We start from the raw sequence: 25,487 nt of genomic DNA, 5'->3' as shown, positions 1-25,487 counted from the left end.
ACGATTTAATCGCTTTTTATTTCAAAAAAGCGCTCAGGATTTTCATATCCTGTAGCACAATTGCAAAAGAATATAAATTCTTAACATCAGAAAACATTTAAAGAAAAGTATGTTTCAAGCATATACATTCTATAATAATTTTCAAAAACATTTAAAGAGTAAATCGTGTTCACACATCCAATGACTCTCTATAATATCATTACTTTATTTTCTTGTTATTGTCAAAGAATGTCATCTTTTTATTTGTGATTAGCTTTTAATTCCACAACACCCTTGTACAACAAGCGACCATCCTGCAAGAGAATAGCAGGCCACACGACAAAGTCTATTTTATCACCCCTGGATATATAAGGATCAAACTTGTGTCGATCCACTATTTCTCCACGTTTTGGTATTTGAATTTCAATTGGAGTTTCATCCACAGTTGCCGACCATGTTACGGCAATGCAGGCTTTAGTGTATTGCTCTGTTGCTTTTCCTATGCCATTGATGCAAAACTGTTCACATATCTTTTTTAAAGCTGGGGAGTCGAAAAATCCCTGTTATATACAAATAATATATAACAATTATCAGAAGGCTTACACTGCCTTATTCTGACACGTTTTATTCAAAACAACAATGGAATCTTCATCAATGTACCAATCTGTTTTGAACATTTAAATTGGTGCGCATTACAATTAATAAATGTATCAAGTGAATGCAAAACTTAATATAACATTTTAAATATTGAATACCTTTGTCAGTCTTGCAACTGCACTCTCGCGGTGAGCAAAGATGTAACGTTTCAGAATTTCAACTGTGGTAGTTGATGATTTCTGATTTGTTTTACTGGTCTTCTGAATAACAAAATGAGTTTGGGTAAAAACATATTGAGAAATACGATCAATTAAGTATGTATTCCATAACTTTTGTATAATAAATGCCAACAGTTAGAGCAAATTACAAACCTGTCCACTGATAATACAGTGCGATTGTTTTAACATTTTCTCAAGAACTGCATTTGCTTCTTGCCGGCTGAACTGGAAAGCCTCCTGTGAAATATAAAACAATATTTGATGTGTGAAACTTCGGCAGTACAAACTTAATGTACTAAACCTTCATTTTCTTAACAAGGCTTTTAAAACACACAAACTTGTCTTAAGTAAAACACATTGGAAATTCATTTTGTCTGGCCAAAAGAAAAACGATTTACTCTAACATTTTCATTTGAAAAGGGGACATCAAATGTTATAAAGTTATTGATTAATGATAAGATGTTAATCTTGATGTATGGGCCATAGAAGGAGATTTTCACCGAGAAGAAGTCGATGTCAATAGCACTTTTTGTGGTCCATAAAACGGAATATACACCAAAATCAACAGTTTTTTAAGTATTCTATAACAATAACTAATAACTTTCCTTCAGGCTCTTTTGTTAAAACAATATGTTAATGATTTCTAAAAAGAAAATGTTATCAGAATGATGTCACTGATGTACATTCTTTTTCCGGTCGCTTATTCTAGAATGGCGTTCAAAGGGAATGGTACCTGTAACACATGCCTGTTTGATTACAAAATGTCACTTTTGGCCAGTGTAAGTCACTTTATATGTGAAAACCACTCCGCCCAAAAAGGGCTGAATATATCAACATATAGAAGGGTATTTCGTTGTATGCCTAATGATTTCCTTTCCCAAATTCAACAGAGATAATACAGCACGCCGTATTGAAAAATCAGTATCATGTAACTGTTGTTATCTGATCCCGTATCATGCTAGAGGCGTGTATTGAGTGTTATATTGTACATACTGATGGGTTTAAGTGGTTATGGTACTAATTAATGAATCAATTACACATAGTTTTCAGAAACGTACTGTTTCTACTTAAAAACTATTCCGAAAGAAATCAACTGCTGGTTTGTACTTGCACTACATCACTAATGCCACTGCGCGGTTACGATTGGTACGTTTTACACATCGACCTAGACGTGATTTAGAACGTCAGAAAAGCGTCCTATAATAACAATTACCACTAATATTTAATACATACCAAAGCAATATACAGGAGTGTTTCCGTAGCTCTCTGTTCCGTCATTTGTTTCGATTTTAATTCTTCATGAGCGTTCATCCACTCGTCACTGTCTTTTAGCTCATGAAAAATCTTTGCAGGATTTTGTCCGGTACTAACAGATATATCTTCCGTACGATGGTTTGTTCTCTCGCGCCTTAAATCATAGTACAAATTCGCCAAATGATATATTTAAAGACTTTTAAGAGTGTAGTTGTAAAACAGGAAAATTACATGTATATCTACGGTGGCACAGAGGTGACATCCGCAACACTTAATTTATATTGTGGCCACAACTTAGTAAATTGTGGCCACAACTTAGTAAGTTGAGGCCACGACTTAGTAAATTGAGGCCACAACTTAGTAACTTGTGGCCACAACTTAGTAATTTGTGGCCACAAATTAGTAACTTGAGGCCACAACTTGCTAAATTGTGGCCAAAACTTAGTTTAGCCAATCAAAACATCCGTTCCATCTTTGTATATTTATGGTAATAACACAGTTAGTACCCCTCATACTAAAACGCCATTTGTAGTCAACAAACGTGAATAATATGGACGAAGACAGGGATAGCCTTATATCAAGTTACTTTCAAGAAGGCCTTTCTTATTCTAATATTGTCACCGTTTTGAGGGAAAGCCATGGAATTCAAATCAGTTTACGTCATTTGCAAAGAATACTTAGATCGTTGACGTTGCGACGAAGAGTGTACAGTGACGCTCGTTCTGTTGTTGACTTCGATTGAGCGTACGGACACACGATGTGGCCACCATCCTCCGTATATGCGACCCTATAGGTACGTATTACGGACTGGCGAGAATAATCCATTATATCGACTTTAGTTGAAATTGTAAAACTAACATTGTGTGCTACACAAAGCGGCATATATACCGTCATTTAAAGGTTTCATAAGTGTTTATCCATATTATTTAGTTTCAATAATGCTGAAAGATGCCCTCATCATTGAAATTGGTTTAGCCCAGTGACACCATGGAAAGTTATTGATAGTAACGGACATCAAAGGAGTTCAGTCCGCGTTGATAATCCTTTGCCGTGATAGACCTTTGTACTTTAGTTTTAGTATTGAGTGTGATAGCCTGGTTTTTACCGGTGATAGTACGGTACTACGGTTACCCCGGATTTCTCAAACGGCAGTCATTGGTGTGACCCAGTAATAACACTGTGTTACGAAGACTGGTGGTTCACGGAGGTCCACCTGTAGTCATGGATATCAGTTGTCACACAACAGTAGAAACCATTCTGGCAACGTTTGTCCTGCAAGCTATTTGTCCGGCATATTTCCGGACAGCCCTTTTAATGACCCCTCTTGGTGCATTTAACTATTGACTATCCGTGGTCCATCTTTTGTATGTCTGAATGCTTTAACAAACATTATTCCCTAACCACAATTATATGATAATGTTTAAAAATAAAAGTAAACTAAAGTGGAATTGGAACAGTCGATATCAAATAATATAACATATGCACAAACCAGACGTTCAATACAAAAAAGTGAACAGTTTATAGCATGTGATTTGTTTAGGTTGATCAATGCGTATATCAAGGCACAAATCCACTTTGTCTCACAATGGAAATATGTAAAGAGACAGCACAAACATTTAAGATTGACACGATATAAAATTTGAGGTGAAATGACGATCCGGCGGGCCATGATTCTTAACGCCCTCCCATCCAGAATTAAACCGATGGAATCAAAACGGTGACAATATTAGAATAAGAAAGGCTTTCTTGAAAGTAACTTGATATAAGGCTAAAGTAGTATAAGTAAGTTGTGGCCACAACTTAGTAACTTGAGGCCACAACTTAGTAACTTGTGGCCACAACTTAGTAACTTGAGGCCACAACTTTCTAAGTTGTGGCCTCAATTTACTAAGTCGTGGCCTCAATTTACTAAGTCGTGGCCTCAAGTTAGTAACTTGAGGCCACAACTTAGTAACTTGTGGCCACAACTTAGTTACTTGAGGCCACAACTTAGTAACTTGTGGCCACAACTTAGTAACTTGAGGCCACAACTTTCTAAGTTGTGGCCTCAATTTACTAAGTCTTTGCCTCAAGTTAGTAACTTGTGGCCACAACTTAGTAACTTGAGGCCACAACTTAGTAACTTGTGGCCACAACTTAGTAACTTGAGGCCACAACTTATTAAGTTGTGGCCTCAATTTACTAAGTCGTGGCCTCAAGTTAGTAAGTTGTGGCCACAATTTACTAAGTTGTGGCCACAATATAAATTAAGTGTTGCGTTTGTCACCTCTGTGCCACCGTATATATCCAAACATTATTCATTACGTTTTAATTAAGCATTCAATTTCTTTAAGGTAAGAAAACGTTAGGACGAAACTTTAAAATCTGAAAGTGAGTGAAACACACATAGTCTCACCTCTGATCGCCATGGTCTCGGATTTCAGCTATGGAAGGAACATCCGACACACAAGCTACGTCCGGGTATTGATCTTCTGTTTGGGGTTCCGCCATTGAAAGATCCTGTCTATATAAAATAATTAAAATTGGATTTAATTTTGAATAAAGTGTATCGAATTAAGTATTTCCATTGGCTTCCTTTAATGGAAGGTGTAAAATTACCACACCGCTTTGTCGGAGCAATAAAGTATTTGTTTTGTAAAAGCGAGTGCGCGATATCACAAACAGTGCTCCTTTTAAAATGCGTCCTAAAATATTAATTTGTCATTATGGAAGTGTATATAATTTAAATTGACAAAAAAGTATTTGTTAAACTGAAGTATATGGCCATGGTTCCATTATTTTTTTACAATCTTTATATTTAGCTTAAAGAAAGAAAGAATCGTTTGTGGATATACCTGTATTCACTCAAGATTTTAAGACTTAAGATGATCAAGCTGTTTTTATGTATTATTGATTATATAGCTGCAGAGCGAGAAATCTTAACACATATTTGACAAAAACCATTTCACTCTCTTATCTTTTTATGAGCTGTAAACAGTTTGAGCAATGAAATATTCAAAGATTAATCTTAATTTAGTGATAGTGCAATGGAGACTTCTTGGACAACCTCTTTTTAACCAGAATTATGTTTAAAAGCACAAGGATCACGATCCGAATGCCACTAAACAAGAGACATACAACCTCGTTCGACAACAAAGACGGATATTAGAATTACGTATTAAATGAAGCATTAACAGTTTCCGGTATCCACCGTGAGCATCGCGTAATTTTCATTGCCGTAGCTGTAAACCTTGGTATTTTGACTGTATACGTGTTCGTGAAGAAGCCACTCGCATGAGTACTTAGTAAAATACAGTATATAATATAAAATTATAAAGATGTGGTTTCTTCCTCAAAAACGCATATCTATAACTCAGATAAGTATAAAAGCCGATTGCTTCTTAAGTGATGTACATATGTTTGTCATCATCATTGTATCGTATGAACTGGATTAAAAGTTGAATACCTTGAAACCAAATAATATCTTAAAACAACAGATTTCACTGTGATATGTGCCTCCATGCTCTTCTGGTCCAGCCCATTTTGGTTTTTATTACTTATGAGTTTCAGTTAAAATACAGTTTGATACTTTCTAATAATGTCTATGATTGTATTAGTTTTATCACCACTGACCGATACTGCCAGATATGCGTGAAAAATTGAATTACTCAGATTTACTTCAGTCTTCATAGTCACCATTCCCTGTAATTTCACATATCTTACTAGAACAGTAAACACACGAGTTTATATAACAGTTATAAATAAGAGCAAACTATTCATATAAGCATAGTCTTACAACTGTATTATTATCCACAGAGCAAATAAAGTTAACTAGCATAAGGAAGATGAACTGTACCTTCCAACAATAGCTTCTTCGGCATGCGAATCATTTATTGCTCGTTTTGTCGAAATGGTTGAATTGTTCGAGCGACTCTTTAACAGCTTCTCTGCATTCCTTCTCTCCTCCTGAAAATGTAATTACAAGTAAAAACGTGCTTTTATTATTTCATCTATATCTCCATCTTAAAATAAAAAAGTTATATAAAAAGGGTAAAAACACAGACTTTCGACCTTAAAAGTTATTTAAGTGAAAAAATGTTTTTAATGTTACAATATCACCAACTTACACTGAGAAAGGGTTGAATAATCTTGTCGAATATGTCGCTAACTCTCTTTAACATCGCGCGTGGTCCTTGATCCTGATTGTTTTCCACGTTACGAAGAAACTGTCTAATGTACTCAATGTCAGGTTTCCGTTTTGTTGTAATGTTTATTTTTCCTATGGCTGCCTTCCATTCTTCCTGCGCTGCTTTCCCTAATTGTATTTTTTCATTTTTATCCAGCGTTCCATAGCTTGTGATAAGTTTAGTTAAACTATCTGCAGTAATTGACTTCGCCATTTTTCTTATATCAAACATACAATAATTTGATACAGGAGTTTTGTGAAAAATGATCTTATTTACTTCCTTGTTCGCGAATGAGATAAATGCATTGATGGATTTAGATAATGTGGTATTTAGATAAGGCCACTCCGCTGGCGGTAGTATCATCAGTAATACACGATACACATGAACAATTATGTCTACTATATACACGCCGTGACCATGTTTACATACATGTCTGGGGTCAAGTCGGGAAAAGTATTGTGTAAAACCTCTATGAACGTTGATGTAAATAAAAAAACACCATTCAGATTCAATGTCAAAACATACAAAGACGGGCTAGCAGGCATGCAGGTAGCCATGTAGAAATATACTCCACAATTAAATTACCATTAACAACAATTTTGAATATGCTTCTCCGTATCTTTATCACCCGATTAAAAACCATCGACCATTGCAAATGGTTTATTTAAATATGGATCTGTAAACCCATATGTTAACTCGACATTGACCTGTGTATAAGTGTACAAATTAAATATTAAAATGTCTCATAAACATGTTCAAAATTGAGCTGTGAATCCAACTACCAGATTGACATTGAAATGTCTTCTAATCGATCAGTTCGATATTGATCTTTCTATCCGTCAGCCAGTTTCATGTTGCCCTGTCGGACCGTATTTGGTACAAAAACGAATATGGTACAAATGTACCATATTCGGTCGAATATGGTACAAATGTACCATATTCGGACCGAATATGGTACAATTTTCGACCGAATATGGTACAAACATTGTACCATATTCGGTTGGAATAAGTTTTTCTATGCTCGCCAAAACGTATTTGGTACATACCAAAAAAACTCATAAAATGAAAATGGCCTACGTATATGGTACATAAATTATGTATTTCTTAATAAATGAAATAGTCTGCCAATGTGTAAACTTTTTTTCAAACTCAAATACATTGTATTAACCTAATATTGGAAGTGACAAAAGTATCATCATCATCATCATCATCATCATCATCATCGTCGTCGTCGTCGTCGTCGTCGTCGTAACTAGCAGTAACAGAAACAGCTAACCTAACCACACTTTACATGGATTTTGCTGGTTGTGTAACTGTTTCGCCGGCTAGCTCAGTCGGTTGCGCGTCAGATTGGCACGCAGGCGGCCTGGGTTCGATTCCCGGGCGGGCTAGATACTTTCGTGGAGATTGGTCACGAAATGATTTCTACGGCCATTCTTCCCCTACCGCTGTTTCAAGTAGGGCAGTTGTCAATTACTGGCGAATGTATCTGCTTAGTACTGGTTACTAAGTACTAGTACTCTAAGACTAGAGACGTGCTTGCTCCAGGTAACTCTGTAAAAGTTTGAGGATTATCGCATTTTGGTTATGTTCATAGAGTGTGAACTTGTAAGGGTAAAGGTAGGCGAGCAAATCCATGAAGCGCGCCAGCGCTTCTTGGAAAATTTGATCGTTTAATACCCCTCGGTATTAATGCTTATATTTTAATACATTTTAATAATAATTGGTAGGTTTTGTCCAGATATGATTGCTTTAAGCAAACGTCGTTGCAGGAATGTCGACGTCGCATTCGATTGGTCGAATGACGTCGCGTCAGCCATATTAATGATTTCGTGCATTGTTTGGGTCAATCTTAAACTTCTGACAAGAAGATATTGCATGAGAAAATCCGAAAAATAAACAAGAAATTGGGCCGAAAAAATAACTAACGAAATTCATATTTCATGCATTTGCAGTTGTTTTACGATAGAATTTCTTCGATATAATTCAATATCCTTTGGTCAGGAGTTTTAGATTGACCCAAACAATTCACAAGATCATTAATAGCAATTTTCAAATTTTTAAAACTTTTTTTTTCGAAAGTGTATTTTCACCAAAATCCGATTTAAGAGATTTTGAGCTCTTTTAAATGAATATATCTCTCCAAAAATAAGGATGTTTGACTGGCTGCTTTAGACAGGTGTGACTGTATTCCTAAACATTAGGCGAAAAGAAAAAAATTGTCTGGTTCCGGTGACCCGACCCTACCTATTTTTTTCGCCCGACCCTAAACTTTTTTTTATTTGAATACGAAAAAATTGGTCCGATTTTTTACTCAATATTCAAGAGAATTGTAAAGAACGTTTTTAAAGCGTTCATGTAAACATTCTAAAAATAAAACAAAACTTAATAATTTTAGTTTAAGTTTTGAATCTATAATATGTTGTCTTGATTAAGGGAAAGTAAATTTTGAAAATAGAAATACATTGATCTTGTGGCAAGGTTCGAATCAAAACCTCATATTTTTAAATAAATGTACGAATTTGCACAGCACTAAAGCATTCAACGTAAAGCATTCCCTGCGACTTCTTTTTACGCTGATATTCAGTCAATTTAAAATGTTCTACAACCCATGATTTTGCCATATAATTGCATAAATACTGTACTAGTCATAGCAAGCACCGAAAATGGTCTCGTTTATAGCGAATTATATTTTCAAAATATAACACGTACAGAAAGAAACAATTATTAAACCTATAGGGTTAAATGTGCATAAAACTCCTCCAGCTTGCACACTATGCATGTTTACAGTACATAAAAAGCTTAGTGTTGCACGCACAGAAGACTTTAATCACACAAAATATACATTAAAATAACGTTATTATATCACCTTTCACTCAGCATCAGTAAAAATAAATAAATAAATAAAATAAAAAGAAATGCCGACCTACCCTACCTACTTTTTGGGGGCATGTCACCGGAACCAGACATAATGTTTTATTTGGCCTTACTTTGTAAAGTTGATTTGTCGTTCCGACGTCATATTGCTGAGAAGCCGACAAAGCTTTGAAGTTTCCGATTTTTTCTTTGATAACGTGCCGCTTTAAAAAGGCGGGAATTTTGCACACGAGTCTTACTCAGAAGTCAGTAACCATATTTGACTTGGCGGTCGGCAAGAAAAGTTGTGATTTTCGACTAGAAAGAATTGAAATCCAAACTTTCTTCAAACTTCAAAAGAATTCTTGACAGTAAGTACTGTACATAATTTTAATTTTCAGTTGTCTTAATATGCATTGATGTTTTAACATGCATTGATTTTTATGTTTTATGCCCCCCCCCCCCTCAGAGTGCATTTGCAGTTGTCCGTCCGTCTATCCAATTGTCCGTGGCATTCCTTCCGGGTGCGTAACTCCTAAACTGCTAAAATATTTAAGCTACAGTCATGAAACTTCATGAAAAATGTTGTCCATCATCAGCTCTCAAGATACATTTTAGCTCACCTGAGCACAAAGTGATCAAGGTGAGCTATTGTGATGGCAAGTTGTCCATCGTCCGTGCGTGCGTGCGTCCGTACGTGCGTCCGTCAACAATTTCTTCAAACGATTTCTCCTCCTAACCCGCTAAGCCAAATTCAATGAAACTTGGCAGGAATAGTCCTTGCATCAAGCTCTACCAAAGTTGTTCAAAGAATTCCATTTCATGAAGAACTCTGGTTGTCATGGCAACGAAAAGGCAAATCATAGTGAAATCTTTAAAAATATTCTTGTCCGAAACTGCAAGGCCTTGAGGTTTGATATTTGGTATGTGACATAATTTTGGTATGTGACATAATTTTGGGGTCCTATACTAAGATTGTTCAAATTATGCCCCTGGGGTAAAAATTGGCACCGTTCCGTGCCTGTGTTGAATATTTACATAATATACATCTGCATACTTCTACTGTTTCATTTTTGTTAACTTTTCTTCTGAAAACAAAATGCACGAACTCCCAAGCCAAACATTGGGCAAGATTTGCCCATGAAAACAGACATTTATTTTAAAGATTCATAAATAAATTATATACCGACTGGTAAAGCTTGTCAGACGTTAGCATTTCAAATTGCAATGCTTTTTTAGTTCATTTACGTTCAAATGACTGTGTGGATTTCCATATAACCCAGAAAATAAACGCTAATCACTGTAAAATGAAAATTAAAGTAAAAAGCAGCATAAAATAAATGAAAACATACTTGAAATACTTATACTGCTCTGTCGGACAGTATTTGGTACAAAAACGCTTAGTTTAACTATATAATTATTATATAGAGAAATTTAAAAATATATATCTTTTTCTCTAAAACCACTTTGCCCAGAGCTTTGATATTTGTTATGTGACATTTTCTATTGAACTTTCGACTTTTGATGAATTAAACCTTGACCAAGTGACTTAATTTTGAAGCTTTTGCCTTTATTTTCCTTACAGTTATTACAGCTCAATCTGATTTTGGTGAAAAATACACTTTCGAAAAAAATTGTTTCAAAAGTCGCTATTAAAGTATTAATGATTTTGTGAATTGTTTTCGGTTAATCTAAAACTACTGACCAAAGGATATTGAATTATATCGAAGAAATTCTATCGTAAAACAACTGAAAATGCATGGAAAATGGATTTCGCGTTAGATCTACTAACGCGATATTTTCGGCCTATTCCATTCCTATTCAATAAATAGGACAAAAATACCAATTTTGGTGTATTTTAATTGAAAAATAAAAAATCTTGTTATTTTTTCGGATTGTATTTGATGTCATGCAATGTCCTCTGGTCAGTATTTTTAGATTAACCCAAACAATTCACAAAATCATTAATAGCGACTTTTGGAAACAATTTTTTTCGAAAGTGTATTTTCCACCAAAATCAGATCGAGCTCCTTTAATCTGTAGATTTGAACATTTTAAATTTTATGGAGTTTATAGGTCTTTGACCTTCGAACCCTGCCTAGTCGTGACTTCTGGTGAGCGACCTAGGCCCCCAGGGCCCCTTCTTTATATCCCTTCCATCCACGTAGCATTGGTTTCTACAGACCGTTTGTCCGTTGACCGCCATAAGTTTGCCCGCTATTTTTCCCCTGAATTTGAATTCGGTTGGATTTCAATGAAACTTTACATGAAGTACTTGCTACTTTCATTGCGCATATTGCCCGGAAGTTCGGATTGTAAATTTTAGCGGAGCTATCAGACGAGTGATTTTAGCTCAGCTCATGTCGTGAGACATTCGTTTTCGACACGCGGTGTTCAATACAAGCTCTATTAACTAATGAAGTATAAATGTATAATAACTTATTATATTATTTCAGATGAAGGAAGCAATTAGGAGAAAAAGGAAGCAATTAGGGTGCTTGCCCAGGTCGAAGTACGACATTATTGTCAGATGTTTAAACGGATCGTTCGATGTCCCTGTGAAGAAACGGACACCTGAAGAGAATAATTGTTTGGCCATGATTAGAAAACGTAAGGACTTCGAGCTTGGTGACCGGGGTTCTTTATTGTGTGGCGGAAAGCAAGTCCTTGTGAAAGAAGATCTTCCTAGATTTGTTGAGAAGATGTTCATGGAAAACAAAGGATGTGGAGCAAGGGTTATTTACAACAAACTGAAAGTAAATTACACGGGGTTCTCGGAACAAGCTATCCTTGAAATACTGTACAATAGCAAGTATTACCATGAGAAGTATCCGAGATTTACAAACAAGCCAACGCCAAAGACAATTACAGAAGAGGAACCAGGCAAAAGATGGCAGATTGACTTAATTAACATGAAAAATCAAAGTGTTAGCTACAAGGGGTCCACATACAGTTATATTCTACAAGTCGTGGACGTTTATTCTAGGTACGTTATGCCAAAACCCCTGAAAACGAAGAGTTCGCGTGAAGTTGCAAAGGCATTAGAGGACGTGTTGATGGTTAACCTTTCCCCCTGACATCATCCAATGTGACAACGGACTGGAATTTAAAGGCCCTAGTATGAAACTTTTGTTGAACAAGTACAACATCAAAATGATCAATAGTAGGCCGTATCATCCTCAATCACAGGGCAAGTGTGAAAGGTCAAACAGTGTTATAAAGGCCAAGATTCTATTTGCAACAAAAAGTAAACGTGGATTTAACTGGGTCGAAGGGCTTCAAGATTTAGCCTATGCCATAAACACAAGTTTCAAACGAGTTCTTGGGGGTCTCACGCCCTTTGAAGCCTACTACGGAAGAAGTCATGTTTTTACCAAAGAACGTCATAGTTCTCGTGAAATAAAGAAAACCATACGGCGAGCAAATAAAAAGGCTTACAGGTCGCTGTTGAAAAACGCAACTTCCCCAAGCAAGTACAAAGTAGGAGAGACAGTATTAATTCGCTATCCCTTTCGAAAATCCAGGGTGCCAACCAAAAGATATGTTATCGAAGGCAAGGTAGAAAAAGTAAAACGAAATGGTGTTTATATCGTGTCATTTCAAGTACCGAACAAACCCGAACTTGGATTCGTAAGCAAATCGGTTGGGGTCGAAAACATGACTAGCCTAACTGTTGCGTTAGAGAAACAACGAAAAATTAAAAAAACATTCATTAAAACAGAACCGCTCAGAGAAACAAAATCACAGAACTAAGTACTATCATGTTTCAACACACCATGAAAATCTGCAGTTGTTGGATGGGGTGAATATTGCCATGGACCCAAATCCGGATGGAAATTGTCAATTTGCTGCTATATCGCATCAACTTGGTAAAATTGGTATATACAAAGACGTAGATGCTTTACGTAAGGAAGCAGTCCATCACATTGTAGAAAACAGATATTTCTATGAAACTTTTGTCTATGATGAAACATTTGATGAATACGTTAAGAATATGTCTAAGAATGGGACATACGGCGACAACCTCACGCTCATTGCACGTATGAGAGAATATAATTTGCAGTGCCTGGTAGTTTGTACCCGAGGACTAGAACACTCATCAATTGTGTCAGCAGATGGAAAGTTCGATGGTGATGTTGGAACAATTGCATTGGGGTATTTCCCAGAAGGATTTGGCATGCATTACGTTAGTATCCGTATCAATCAACGCGTGTACAAGGACATAATATCACGCTTAGAACAGTCGTATGACAACGGTGACTCTGGCGACAGCGCTGCGTCTGGCGACAACGCTGCGTCTGGCGACAACGCTGCGTCTGGCGACAACGGTGACTCTGGCGACAACGGTGACTCCGGCGACACCGCTGCGTCTGGCGACAACACTGCATCTGGCGACAACGATGACTCTGGCGACAACGATGACTCTGGCGACAACGCTGCGTCTGGCGACAACGGTGACTCTTGCGACAACGGTGACTCCGGCGACAACGGTGACTCCGGCGACAACGGTGACTCCGGCGACAACGGTGACTCCGGCGACAACGGTGACTCCGGCGACAACGGTGACTCCGGCGACAACGGTGACTCCGGCGACAACGGTGACTCCGGCGACAACGGTGACTCCGGCGACAACGGTGACTCCGGCGACAACGGTGACTCCGGCGACAACGGTGACTCCGGCGTCAACGGTGACTCCGGCGACAACGGTGACTCTGGCGACAACGGTGACTCTGGCGACAACGGTGACTCCGGCGACAACGGTGACTCTGGCGACAACGGTGACGTCTCTGTGTGTTCAGCCCTGAAAGAGCTTCAAGATATGATAAACAATAGGAGGGCACAGAGGCGAACGACTTTTCCATTTCTGATGTTACCACTTCACATTCAAGTTGAAATTTTTAAGTTCTGCATACAATCAAACCCGTCAATCCAGTTTGTCTTGGCGAAGGTCGGCAAACCCTTTAGAGATTTAATAAGGTCAATGAGTTTGCAAACACCTAGAATTTACATTCGGCCGGATATTGGACTAGATACTAGTAACAGAAATCCTGTTAGCGTTCGTTTCCTATTAACAAGAGCGGGCAGAAACAGCGGTCTTATTTCGGCAATAAAAGAAATCATCAAGGGGCCAAAATGGGCAAACGCATGGCTGCGTTTGCGTGTTAGTGGAATCGGTTGGTATGATATCATAGATGTCATGTACAGACATTACAGGTGAAATATACATGTATATCGGTGTTTGGAAACCTGTTATGTTATTTTTGTGATTGATGATTATGTTCTTCTACCGGAAATTTGTTGTCATTTGCTCATTTAATGGTAACTTTTTACGAAGCACATTTGGGATATTTTGGCTGCTACTAAAATGAATGTATATATGTATATTATGTCTGGTCAAAATGCTAAAGTTGGATTAAAATTTAAATGCTGTTCTATGTTCTTCAATATTACTTTGAAAAATCCTGTCAGTATACCAATAAATGAAAAAAGTACAAGTTTGTTGAATCTCTTGAATGAAACAAATTATAAAATACAAAATGTAAAATGAATATGTGATGATGATGATGACAAAACATTTGTGATGATGATGATGGTAAAAAAATTGTGATGATGATGGTGGTGGTGATGATGATGACAGTGGTTATGATGATTGGGGTTTGATGATTGTGGTGATGATGATGATGATAATGATGATGATGATGATGATAACAAACGTTTTGGGATGATGATGACAGCGATGTTTATCGGACGATGATGATGGTTATAATGATGATGATAAGATTTTAGATGATGATGACGGCGATGTTTATCGGCCGACGATGATGATAATGATGATGATGATAACAAAATATTTGTGATGATGATGATGGCGATGTTTATTGGCCGATGATGATGATGATATTCTCATCGTCGTCATCATCATCACAACATCCTCATTATCGACCGAAAACATCGCTGTCATTATCATCACAAAAAAAACTTTTGTGATCACCATTACGATCATGATAATGGATATGATGATGTTGGTTTTGATGGTGATGATGATGGTGGTGTTGGTGAAGATAACAACGATGATGATCATTGGGGTGTTGATAATTGATGTGATGATGATGATGATGATGATGATGATAACAAACGTATTTTGATGATTATGACAGCGATGTTTATCGGTCGATGATGATTATTATAATGATGATGATTATGATGACAAATGTGTTTTGATGATGCTGACGGCGATTTTTATCGGTAGATTATGATGATGATGATGATGTGCTGACCGTCGTTATCATCATTACAAAACTTTTGTCATCATCATCACCATCGACCGAAAAACATCGCAGTTATCATCATCACATTTTTGTGATCTTCATTACGATGATGATAATGGTGATGATGATGATGGTGTTGATGATGATGATGATGACCTTGATGATTGTGGTGATAATGATGGTGATGATGATGACAATGATGATAAAAGTTTGTGATGATGATGATGACGGTAATTTTGATCGTCGTCATCATCATCAAAACTTTTGTCATCATCATGACGATGATGATGATAATGGCGTTAATGGTGACGATGATGATGTAATTGATGATGATGACAATGGTGATGATGATTGGGGTTTGATGATTGTGATGATGATAACTGCGATGTTTATCGGCCGATGATAATGATTATAATGATGATGATGAAAAAAGTTTTTTATTATGTTGACGCCAATGATTACCGGCCGCCGATGATGATGATTATGATGATGATGATGATGCTGATGATGATGATGATGATGATGATGATGATGATGATGATGATGACGATGATGATTATTTTCATGATGGTATTGATGACGTTGATGCAAATTGTAGTTATGATGATGATGATGATGATGATGATGACGATGATGATGATGACGATGACGATGATGAGTGTGTACCATATTCGGAACGAATGTGGTACATTTTTCATCCGAATATGGTACAAGTTTGTACCATATTTGGTCAGGCATTTTACCCCAAAACTGCAGATACGTATATGGTACAATTAGACAGTTGTACCATATTCGGCCGAATATGGTACAAATTTGTACCATATTCGTTTTTGTACCAAATACGGTCCGACATTGCCCTGTCTACCATTTAAATAGTAATTGAACTTAATATGTTCGTGATTGAATGTTTACCAATCCAGATATAAAAATATTAACCTGTGTAGCTGTCTACTTGTAGGCTATTAAGATGTCCGACAGCTGGCCCATTTCCTGTCATCTTGCATCCCGACATGTCAATATTTCGACATATCAACGTTTCGTTCTATTATTTTGTCTAATCGCTTAACCAAAACCAATGACAATAAATGCCACACATAATATTTTAACAACACATAAAACTGATGCATGGTATTTATTTGTGTGCGTCAATTTTATAAAAACGTTTGTCATGAATGCATTCAAGTTTTCAAAATCATATTTACTTTGGTTTATCAATATGAAGATATGTCATGGTATGTAAATAAACCGTTCCATATACAATATCCGTTTAAATATAATTGTTTGTCATAATTGCAACTTTCAGATATATGCTGAACTTTGTTATATATATCGAGTCCGTTCCCTAGGTGTCTTTTTCGAGAAAGAACTCCTGATGGTGAAAGAACCAAAAACCTGTTTAAAGAGGGGAACCTTAACCACTTAAACTCATGACTCTAAATTAGTTTTGTTTTAGTTTGTCATCTGAGCCACGCCCTTGTACAATACTCCGCCATTCTCATGGAGTTTGAGCGCAGGCCAGACATAAAAGTCCAGATGTTTTCCAGTCTTCGTGTACGCTCGATAAAGGTTTGGATCAAAGTCAGTCTTCCTTGTATCATCTGTGGGACACATGTAGACAGGTGGATCCTGGACGTTCATCCACCAGCAGAGCTCAGTTGCTTGTTTGGCAAACCTGATGAGCACACCATCGTTTGATGGTTTTGGGATTTTCAAGCGTTCACACATTGATATTACTTCTTCTGCAAAATCCTGCATAAGCATTTAAATAATTTAAGGTAGTATGAAAATTATGAAACTTAATGTATAGTAGGAAAAAAGCAAAATTATTTTGTATGAATAAATCTAACCAAATCAACTGTTCAAGCATTAAAACTTCAATTTGTGATGTATAATTGTTGCCATTTGCTCAGTTAAACGACTGATATAGTTTTTGGAATCATCAAAATAAATAAGTTGCAAATGTTATTCTGTACAGTAATCGTGAATAGAAAGGTTGCGAAACATTATATGTACGGGTACGTGTATGTGTGAACTTCTTTTTGCTCACTGTTCATCCAGGCTTTTTTACATTAAACAAGTTTAAAAAACATGTACGAAAAAACATGGAAAGTGATTTATGCAAGTATCCCCGAGCCAAAAAGTTACAGTTCACATATTTATTTCGTAAACAAGTTTTAATTTTTACCGTTTAACTTTAACGTTTACCAGTAGCTACACGTACATGTACACTTACATCGTCGTGTTGCGCAACCTCCCTATTATCTTACCCATTTCAATCTTGGAATGGCTTCTTCTGCTTTCACTTTCATCTGCTTTTCTTGATCCGTTTCTTTGTTCTAGTATTATATATAAAAAATAATATCTTGTTCGAATATCAATAATACAATATAAATAATAGTACCGAGTCCAACAGTCAACATTTTTTCTTAGAGTTTATTCAAAAGCAGACGGATCAAAGCCCACCAGATACTCAACAAGAAACAAAACGCCACAAGACGACATACACCGATATAATGTAAAGCGGCCTTTATCGAAATAAGTTTTAATTCAAATCGTCTTTATATGTATATATGATGATCAAGCTGTATTATGTATTGATTATATTGCTGCAGAGCGAGAAATCTTAACACATATTTGACAAAAACCATTTCACTCTCTTATCTTTTCATGAGCTGTAAACAGTTTGAGCAATGAAATATTCAAAGATTAATCTTAATTTAGTGATAATGCAATAGAGACTTCATGGACAACCTCTATTTAACCAAAATTATGTTTAAAAGCACAAGGATCACGATCCGAATGCCACTAAACAAGAGACATACAACCTCGTTCGACAACAAAGATGGATATTAGAATTACGTATTAAATGAAGCATTAACTGTTTCCGGTATCCACCATGAGCATCGCGTAATTTCCATTGCCGTAGCTGTAAACCTTAGTATTTTGACTGTATACGTGTTCGTGAAGAAGCGACTCGCATGATTACTTAGTAAAATACAACATGAAACATAAAAATGTTATAAAAGCAATTCGACATCTCCACTATAAGTTAACAATTTTTAGTTCTGTCATCTCTTACTATATGTTTCGCTATTGATTCTTTCTACGACTCTAACTTTATAATAGATAGGTTAGTACAAATTAAATTGTTAACTGAAAATTTACTTCATAGTAATGGTATGTTTAACAAAACTACGTTTTTTGTTCAAAATGTATACGTTTTACGAAAAGTTAATTACATTCATAATTAAACAAGTATGTAATATTTAACAAGCACTGACGTACGCAAATAGGAACCTACCGTATCGTTCCCGCACACATTACCTGGTTAAACGAACTAATCATCGAAGTAATCATCGTTTCCGCTTGCTCTTTACAAAATGTGTTGGTACTCTACAAAAATTTATATATATATTGTTAAGAAGCTATCCATACAAATCAAAACAGGTTTAGTAATTTATAGCCATTGACAAATAAATCTAAAGGACAGTTTGATGAGATGAAATTATTCATATTCTTAATTACCTGAACAATATGCAAAAGAAGCCCTATTGCTTTTTTATCAGTTATCTTATTCTTCGATAACTTTTCAAATGCTTCCGTCCACTCGTTGTCGTAAAGCTCGGAAAACCTCTCAGCAATTTTGGTGGGACGATTCGTGTCGCTGAGATCGGCGATATCAGGATTGTTATGTCTTAGAGCTTGGCCTGCGCGTTTGCTATAATCAAAGAAATTCACTGCACATATAGTATAAATTCATATTTCAGTCCGTAGTTTCTTAAACTATCCCACTCATTGTCACTTTCGTATCTTAAATGTGTACTCGTCTTTGATGTTCTTGTTGTACTGTAAGAACTTGGAAACTGTGTCATTAAGTATGAACTAACTAACATTAAGAGATATTTAAATGCATCAGCTATTTTGCTGAAGTGTGCTGCATTGCGTAATTTCTGCCGGAGTTGGCTTCGCTTGAAGACGTAATGATGCCATTGATTGAATTAAAAACTCAATCAATGCAAACAGAAAAGACATTTAAATATACCTCCTCTCAATAATGTTCTTTTCTTGTTCGGCTTTCTGTATTGCCTCTGAGACTTCGCGATTGCGCTCGATTGGATTGGACGCTTTAAATGACCTTCTGTTGTCAGTATCATGGTCTGATGCTCGTGTTGTATCTGTGTAGTGCCTTTGTTCTTCTATGTTCTGTTTTGGTGTATAAGATTCGCAATATATGATCTGCATTGAATTGCGTTGCTAGCTATTACATTCTCATCAGTATTATTAAACAGAATTCATAGAGTAATCCCGTAGAAGTAATTCAATTAAGATCTATCTCAAAAAGTTACCTTACGATTATCAAATTGCTATAGATGCATTATCGAACGGTGTTTGTGTTTTATTGGTCCCTGTTGTGTAGGCTGATTGATGGTAAAATTGTAGCCGCGATAAGAAGTTTAAGGGACATAATTCCTATGTTTATCTTAGATTAATTTTGCCTGTCGACTGTACCTTACGTTATTGTTTCCCCTTGATCATTCAGTTCAATCATTGCATTGATAATGTGCATGTTGAATAGTTTTGACGGTTGTGCTTTTAATTAGATTATTTAATTATAGCGTCGGTATTGTTCGCATTTATTGTATTAGATATTCTTAAATTGTTAGAAATCTAATGTTGCATTTGGTTGATTTTTAGAATGAATTATGTATGTACGAGTATCTGGTTCTAGACTTCAATGGAATGGTTTTAATAATAGCGTTAATTGCTAACTGATCTTTATATTTAATGTTATATTTATATTTTGTTTACTTTTATTCATATTCAGCATGAACAGTATTCACTAAAAAGATAGTGATTGAGAATTAATTGGGAAGAGTCTCTTGGACTTCGTAGGCGTTTAATGTAAACTTTACTTGTTTTATATTGTATAATCGTATGTCTATGCCATTTATTTTTCTATAAACCTTACTAAACACTAACAACTTGACGGAATTGTGCAATATCGTATGTAATAGACATGAAATGTGATTGCTTTATTAATACATGGATAGTCATGAATCTTGTATTTATTTTGACATTCTATCAAAATATCTTTGAATATTTCTAACTTGCTGACAGTGCTATGATTTATGTCTTGTATGAAGTAGAATTGTTTATATTTATTAGTGCTAAAATGGTTCAATAAAGACACCGACTCGACTTCGAAACATCCAGATGTGTCCCCGTTAGTATTGTTATTTTTCGCGAAAATGTAAAGAAGTTAGAATTAATAATATATTATATATACCTTTAGAAGTGGTTTTAGATGGTCTCGGAACACTTGAAGAGTCTGTGTCGCCTTTCCACGAAATATTTCCTTTCCCTGTTCCAACTGTTCCAACCATACTTTTAACTTGCCATATGCCTCTGTTTGTGATGATTCCTGTGTTCCTACCAATTGCTTTATTTCATCGCGTTCCTGCTTTGCTGCAGGGAGATGTTTATGCACCTCGTGTTCACTGCCCTTAAGTATATATTCTAATAGCTGCTCAATATGTGTGTCCATTTTTATACAAATATATAGTTCACATTCAGTCCGTCATAAACAAAACACTGTAGTCAAGTAAACTTTACGTAGAAATCAATTTGAATTTACTTCCTTGTTACTGTAAATAAAACTTCAGCCGTGAAAAATATGTTTTGAATAAATACTGCTATTTTAAAGTTCAATTACACCGGAGTCAAATATATGATAAATTAAACGTAACATAGAGGGATAATAAACCCATTTAAAACAATTTGCAAATTATACATATATGTTTAAACTAATCGAACTTATCAAAGGGCGACAATTAAACTTATGCATTGCTTGAAAGTGCGTGCTGTATTATCGTTTCCTGTCAGTTGAAAAAAATACCTTTACACACTATCTTAAACAATATTTTTTTTAAATATGATTTTAATATCGAGTCGTACGTATGTATGTCTAATATTGTATAAAAGGGTGACCCCAAAGTTTCGTATCGTTTTTATTTTTTCTTGAATTATATTTATTTGATAAGGAAGATACAACTATATTACAATAATACCTTGAGCAGCGCGTGCAGGGGTGTGTCTGAAGCATAATGAAATGTACACCCGTTTTACTTTAGCTGTCGACATTTGAAGGTGTTTTATTAGATGGGAGCTGACAGCGTGTCCTCGCCCGAAGACAATTTTTGAAGAATGCAGATATGAACGAACCATTTTCAAGCAACCTAAACACCAACATTTAGTGAACTTTAACCAGTTAAACGTTTCATGTAATATTAGAAATATTTCATTATTCAATTTTCGACTGCTTCAAGATCATAGAAAGTCAGAATGGCATGAGCGGTAAATGGTAATGTAATGCACCAGTCAATTGTAACCACGCCCCCCCCCCCCACCCCCAGGGACGGGGGTATACCGGGGATAGCCGGGGAAATTGGCCGTGTTTTTACCTTTCTGGTGGCCCCGCAGTGCCGGGTGAATGTGGTGGTTTAGTCTTCGCTTAAATATAGCTGGGAATGGGCCATACCTAGGGTTCTTGGGGTGCGGGGGCATTTGGCGGGGATTTTACCATCTGTTTGTCTCCGCAGGGCGGGGATTTTAGGCGGGGTCGGCTGGACCAAAAGTCAAAGTCCCCGCTATTCCCCGGACCTGGGGGGGGGCGGTTAGGTTACAATTGACTGGTGCATAATACTATTTTGTTGAATTGACCTGTGTTTCTATTTTCTATTATGTTGCAAAGCAATATCATAAAACATCATATAACATATTATATTCAAACTTTTGCCTTTTTGCACAATCAATTCATCATTTATTTCTAAATATTGTAACACTATTAATCAATCAAACAAATCCGTCGATCGAAACACCCATTAGGAGTGGTCTTATGTTAAGTGAATGGTTTTGAAACACAGATTTCAATTTTATAAAAGTCATCATCTCCCTTGAGCAACACCTTTACAAAGAATGGGCCCATTCCGGTGCAGCCTGACCACAGGCCATACACAATAATCAAACAACGTTCCAGGTCTTGTGTAGGGCAAGTAAAGGTCCACTTTGAAGTCGGTGCCTTCCTGATCCCTTGTCAACCATTCTAAATGCATAGGAGGATCATGCACGTACATCAGCCAGACTATTGCGATGCATTTCTCGGCATAGGATGTGAAATGGTTTCCAATGCCAGTAAATCGTCGAGGAAGAGATGTTCCCAGTTCAGCTGCGATTGCACGGCGTATTTCCTAAAGTCAAAATTTATAACATGAGAGCTTTATATGTACAAGATTTGTACTCCCTTTGTAAAATTAATTTCGTTGCTGTTTGTTTACCATTCTTTTATTTAAGCAATTTACTCGAAAGTGTGTATATTATTTTATTCTTTCTGATGGTTAATAGAGATTTATTAGTGAAATAAAATTGATATTTCACTGTTTCAAACAGTGAAAATATAAACTTGATATTGTTCACCGTTTTAAATTTTACACAGTTATCCTCCATGTGTTATAAAATATCATTAAAAGGTCAAAATGATAAGAATTACTGCGTAACATAACAGGTCAGTGTTAGTCCTGTAATGTGACGTTGTCTGCGAAAAATAAGCCGTTTGGAGAACAAAGGGTGATGGTTTCATCTTGCGAGGTTTTGTGCCTTGTGCGCAGGCAGTCATAGCTTGTTTTACATATTTTTTGAAAAATAAAACGCATTGTGTATATACGTATACGTATTGTTATAATATTGTTTTTTTTTTGTATTCCAATATCTCAGTCAAAAAATGTGTGTTCTAGGGTTCACGTGAATAGCATATTTAATCCGCTCTAACGTATCAGTCCACATAACGTATACAAACCTCCCTAGTGTATTCGTCCATATTACATACCTTTTGTAACATTGGAACAGATAACTTCGCCAATTCCCGTCGATAGTCTATAAGCATCCCTCGAGTTTTTGAAACTATTTCTTCGTTTGATTTAGCTAGAGCGTCGTCAAATAATGACTTCTGCAATTATAAAACAACTATCAATATGTAATCAACTGCAGTTTTCTAAAAACATATAAACGTTATTTCCACATGTGTTTGTCTAGATGATACCAAATTAACACAATACCATGATTCACCTTATTCAAGGGATCTCTTGATACCATTACACCCGTCACCGAGGTTTCTATATCTTGAATCTGCTGTGTTGCTAGGCTAGCGCAAATTATAGACGATTTCTGAAATGAGAATAAATTTATTTTATTTTACAGAAAACCATCACTGAAACGTCTGTAAGAAACATTATCCTGATCAAATAAAGTGCAATAACTACGTTTAATGTATATAACATACTGCTACAATCCATAGAAGATGTCTGACTGCCTGCTTGTCCCCAAGTACATGAGCTAATTCGTCATGTGCAGACTTCCATTCGGCCTTGTACAGATCTGTAAACCTATCGGCCAATGTGGCTGGGCTATTTGATGAATACACTGTTTCGTATCCAGGTTTCATGTCGTCGCCGGTGCGTATTAGCGTTGTCACGTAAACAGCCCTGAATGAGACATGAATAATTAAAGATTAGATTCAGGACAAAGCACTCGGTAGTTAATCAATGAATTGCGATTTAAGCAAATGGCAAAGATAGTGAAAAAGATACACACTCAATATCAGACGAGACAACGCATGTGGTTGCATCCATGATGACACAACGTTGATTGCTAAACGTTCCACGGTCAGTAATAATTCAGAGATACACTCTAAACGTGATTCGATTATAATATCAATGACTCAAAATAAATATTTTGTTCGTGGCTCACTTCTTTAACAAATTATTTACAATGCATTTTGTCACTCACCCAAATTTGTTAATACAATTCACCTTGTACTAAGGTGAGGGGTACATTTACAATTACCGTTCAGATTTTAGCCAATAAGAAAAAAAAACGTCTACAAGTATTCCGTTAGCACTAAAACTTAATTATAGACCCATTACAAGAACAGAATACACAGCTAAGCAAACATAAAAATCTGCACGTTCAACTGACTTTTCTCCATCAGTTTCATCAGTTCCTTCTTTCTCGGGTTTCTTGTACTCGCGGACGACGACGGGAGATTGATTATGCCAGTTCCTACTATCGTCCTCGTTCAAGTTGTGTTGCACCGCCGGTGGCGTTGGTGGATCTCCAGGGCGCACCGGAGGCTGCCAGCCCTCCTCGAATATCGACGGCGACTCCTCTCTCTATGGTTTAGTAGAAAAAGAGAAACGTATTGTAAGTTTTAAAAGATTATAATAATGGAATAATGGTATAGATATACTTAGGTATACCACTTTCCTTTTTGAATCACACAACTCGATTTGTTGCAAAATTAAAACTATGCAAAAGATTCGTACACACCTTGTCGATTCAGTATCTTATATGTACGAACCAACATTGCAAGCAATGAGTTAAACTGTATAATGCAATACCATACAAATCTTATATAAGTATTTTGCGATTTCTAGCAAGCCGATTAAATTGTATTATATTACCTCAATGGTCTTTTTAGGTTTCTTTGGAGTGTAACTCATCATTTCTTCATGTTCTTTGTACGCATCCCCAAGCATCTCAACCGCAAGTGCAAACTCGGAGTTCTCCACGTGTTCAATCAGTTGCAATACTTTATTGAAACTGGAGTCACTCTTAACGTCCGATGGCAGCTTTGACATTGTTTCTTGGTACTCCTCTTTGGCTAGTCGACACAACTGTGGGGTGAGCTTGAACATTTCCTTGCTTTGCATATAAAACATTAGCTTGTGAATGCACGATTTTGATGTCATTTTGATACCTGTCGTAACTGTGAATGTCTCACCAAACTTTAACACTTGTTTTAACTATTTCATTAATATTATAATTTTATTTAAGACACGTAGTTTTAAAATTGCATTACATGTTATGGTATTCGTGTTTATTCACGATTACATTGGTAAATAGTAAAGACGGATATCACTGCCATTACAAACACAATAGGCGCTAGTAAACGGAACAGTGAACGCATTCTTTGTGTTATTAATCTTTTTATAGGTGTGTAGCTCAAACGGTTATTAAGTGTGCTTTGATTCTAATATTCATATTTTATTTCGGTTTTGTAAGCTCTGCCAAACAGCGAAATTAAACCTATCAGA

General features: G+C 36.2%; 4 protein-coding genes across 4 annotated transcripts; all 4 read right to left on the bottom strand.

Moving 5' to 3' along the window:
• LOC128228832 (uncharacterized) lies at positions 1-6,512 on the bottom strand. Its single transcript, XM_052940342.1, has 7 exons — positions 6,155-6,512; positions 5,884-5,993; positions 4,444-4,551; positions 2,028-2,202; positions 948-1,031; positions 735-836; positions 1-539 (listed from the first exon to the last, which is right to left on the bottom strand). The coding sequence occupies exons 1-7, from the start codon at positions 6,443-6,445 to the stop codon at positions 240-242; spliced, it is 1,170 nt and encodes a 389-aa protein (XP_052796302.1). The 5' UTR covers positions 6,446-6,512; the 3' UTR covers positions 1-239.
• Positions 6,513-16,455: 9,943 nt separating this feature from the next.
• Positions 16,456-21,062, bottom strand: LOC128227499 (uncharacterized). The gene is made up of 6 exons (XM_052938113.1): positions 20,627-21,062; positions 19,382-19,542; positions 18,865-19,057; positions 18,664-18,732; positions 17,607-17,675; positions 16,456-17,088 (listed from the first exon to the last, which is right to left on the bottom strand). Exons 1-6 carry the CDS (start codon positions 20,882-20,884, stop codon positions 16,789-16,791), a joined length of 1,050 nt encoding a protein of 349 aa, XP_052794073.1. The 5' UTR covers positions 20,885-21,062; the 3' UTR covers positions 16,456-16,788.
• A 737-nt stretch (positions 21,063-21,799) lies between these two features.
• Positions 21,800-23,870, bottom strand: LOC128227506 (uncharacterized). The gene is made up of 4 exons (XM_052938122.1): positions 23,675-23,870; positions 23,461-23,559; positions 23,222-23,341; positions 21,800-22,586 (listed from the first exon to the last, which is right to left on the bottom strand). Exons 1-4 carry the CDS (start codon positions 23,834-23,836, stop codon positions 22,284-22,286), a joined length of 684 nt encoding a protein of 227 aa, XP_052794082.1. The 5' UTR covers positions 23,837-23,870; the 3' UTR covers positions 21,800-22,283.
• Positions 23,871-24,302: 432 nt separating this feature from the next.
• Positions 24,303-25,301, bottom strand: LOC128228502 (uncharacterized). The gene is made up of 2 exons (XM_052939848.1): positions 24,855-25,301; positions 24,303-24,563 (listed from the first exon to the last, which is right to left on the bottom strand). Exons 1-2 carry the CDS (start codon positions 25,140-25,142, stop codon positions 24,303-24,305), a joined length of 549 nt encoding a protein of 182 aa, XP_052795808.1. The 5' UTR covers positions 25,143-25,301.
• Between the last annotated feature and the right edge of the window lie 186 nt (positions 25,302-25,487).

The sequence above is a fragment of the Mya arenaria genome, chromosome 3 (genome assembly GCF_026914265.1).
Source record: "Mya arenaria isolate MELC-2E11 chromosome 3, ASM2691426v1".
Classification (NCBI taxonomy): Eukaryota; Metazoa; Mollusca; class Bivalvia; order Myida; family Myidae; genus Mya; species Mya arenaria.
Note: the sequence above shows the minus strand (reverse complement) of the source record. Positions and strands in the feature narration are given on the sequence as shown.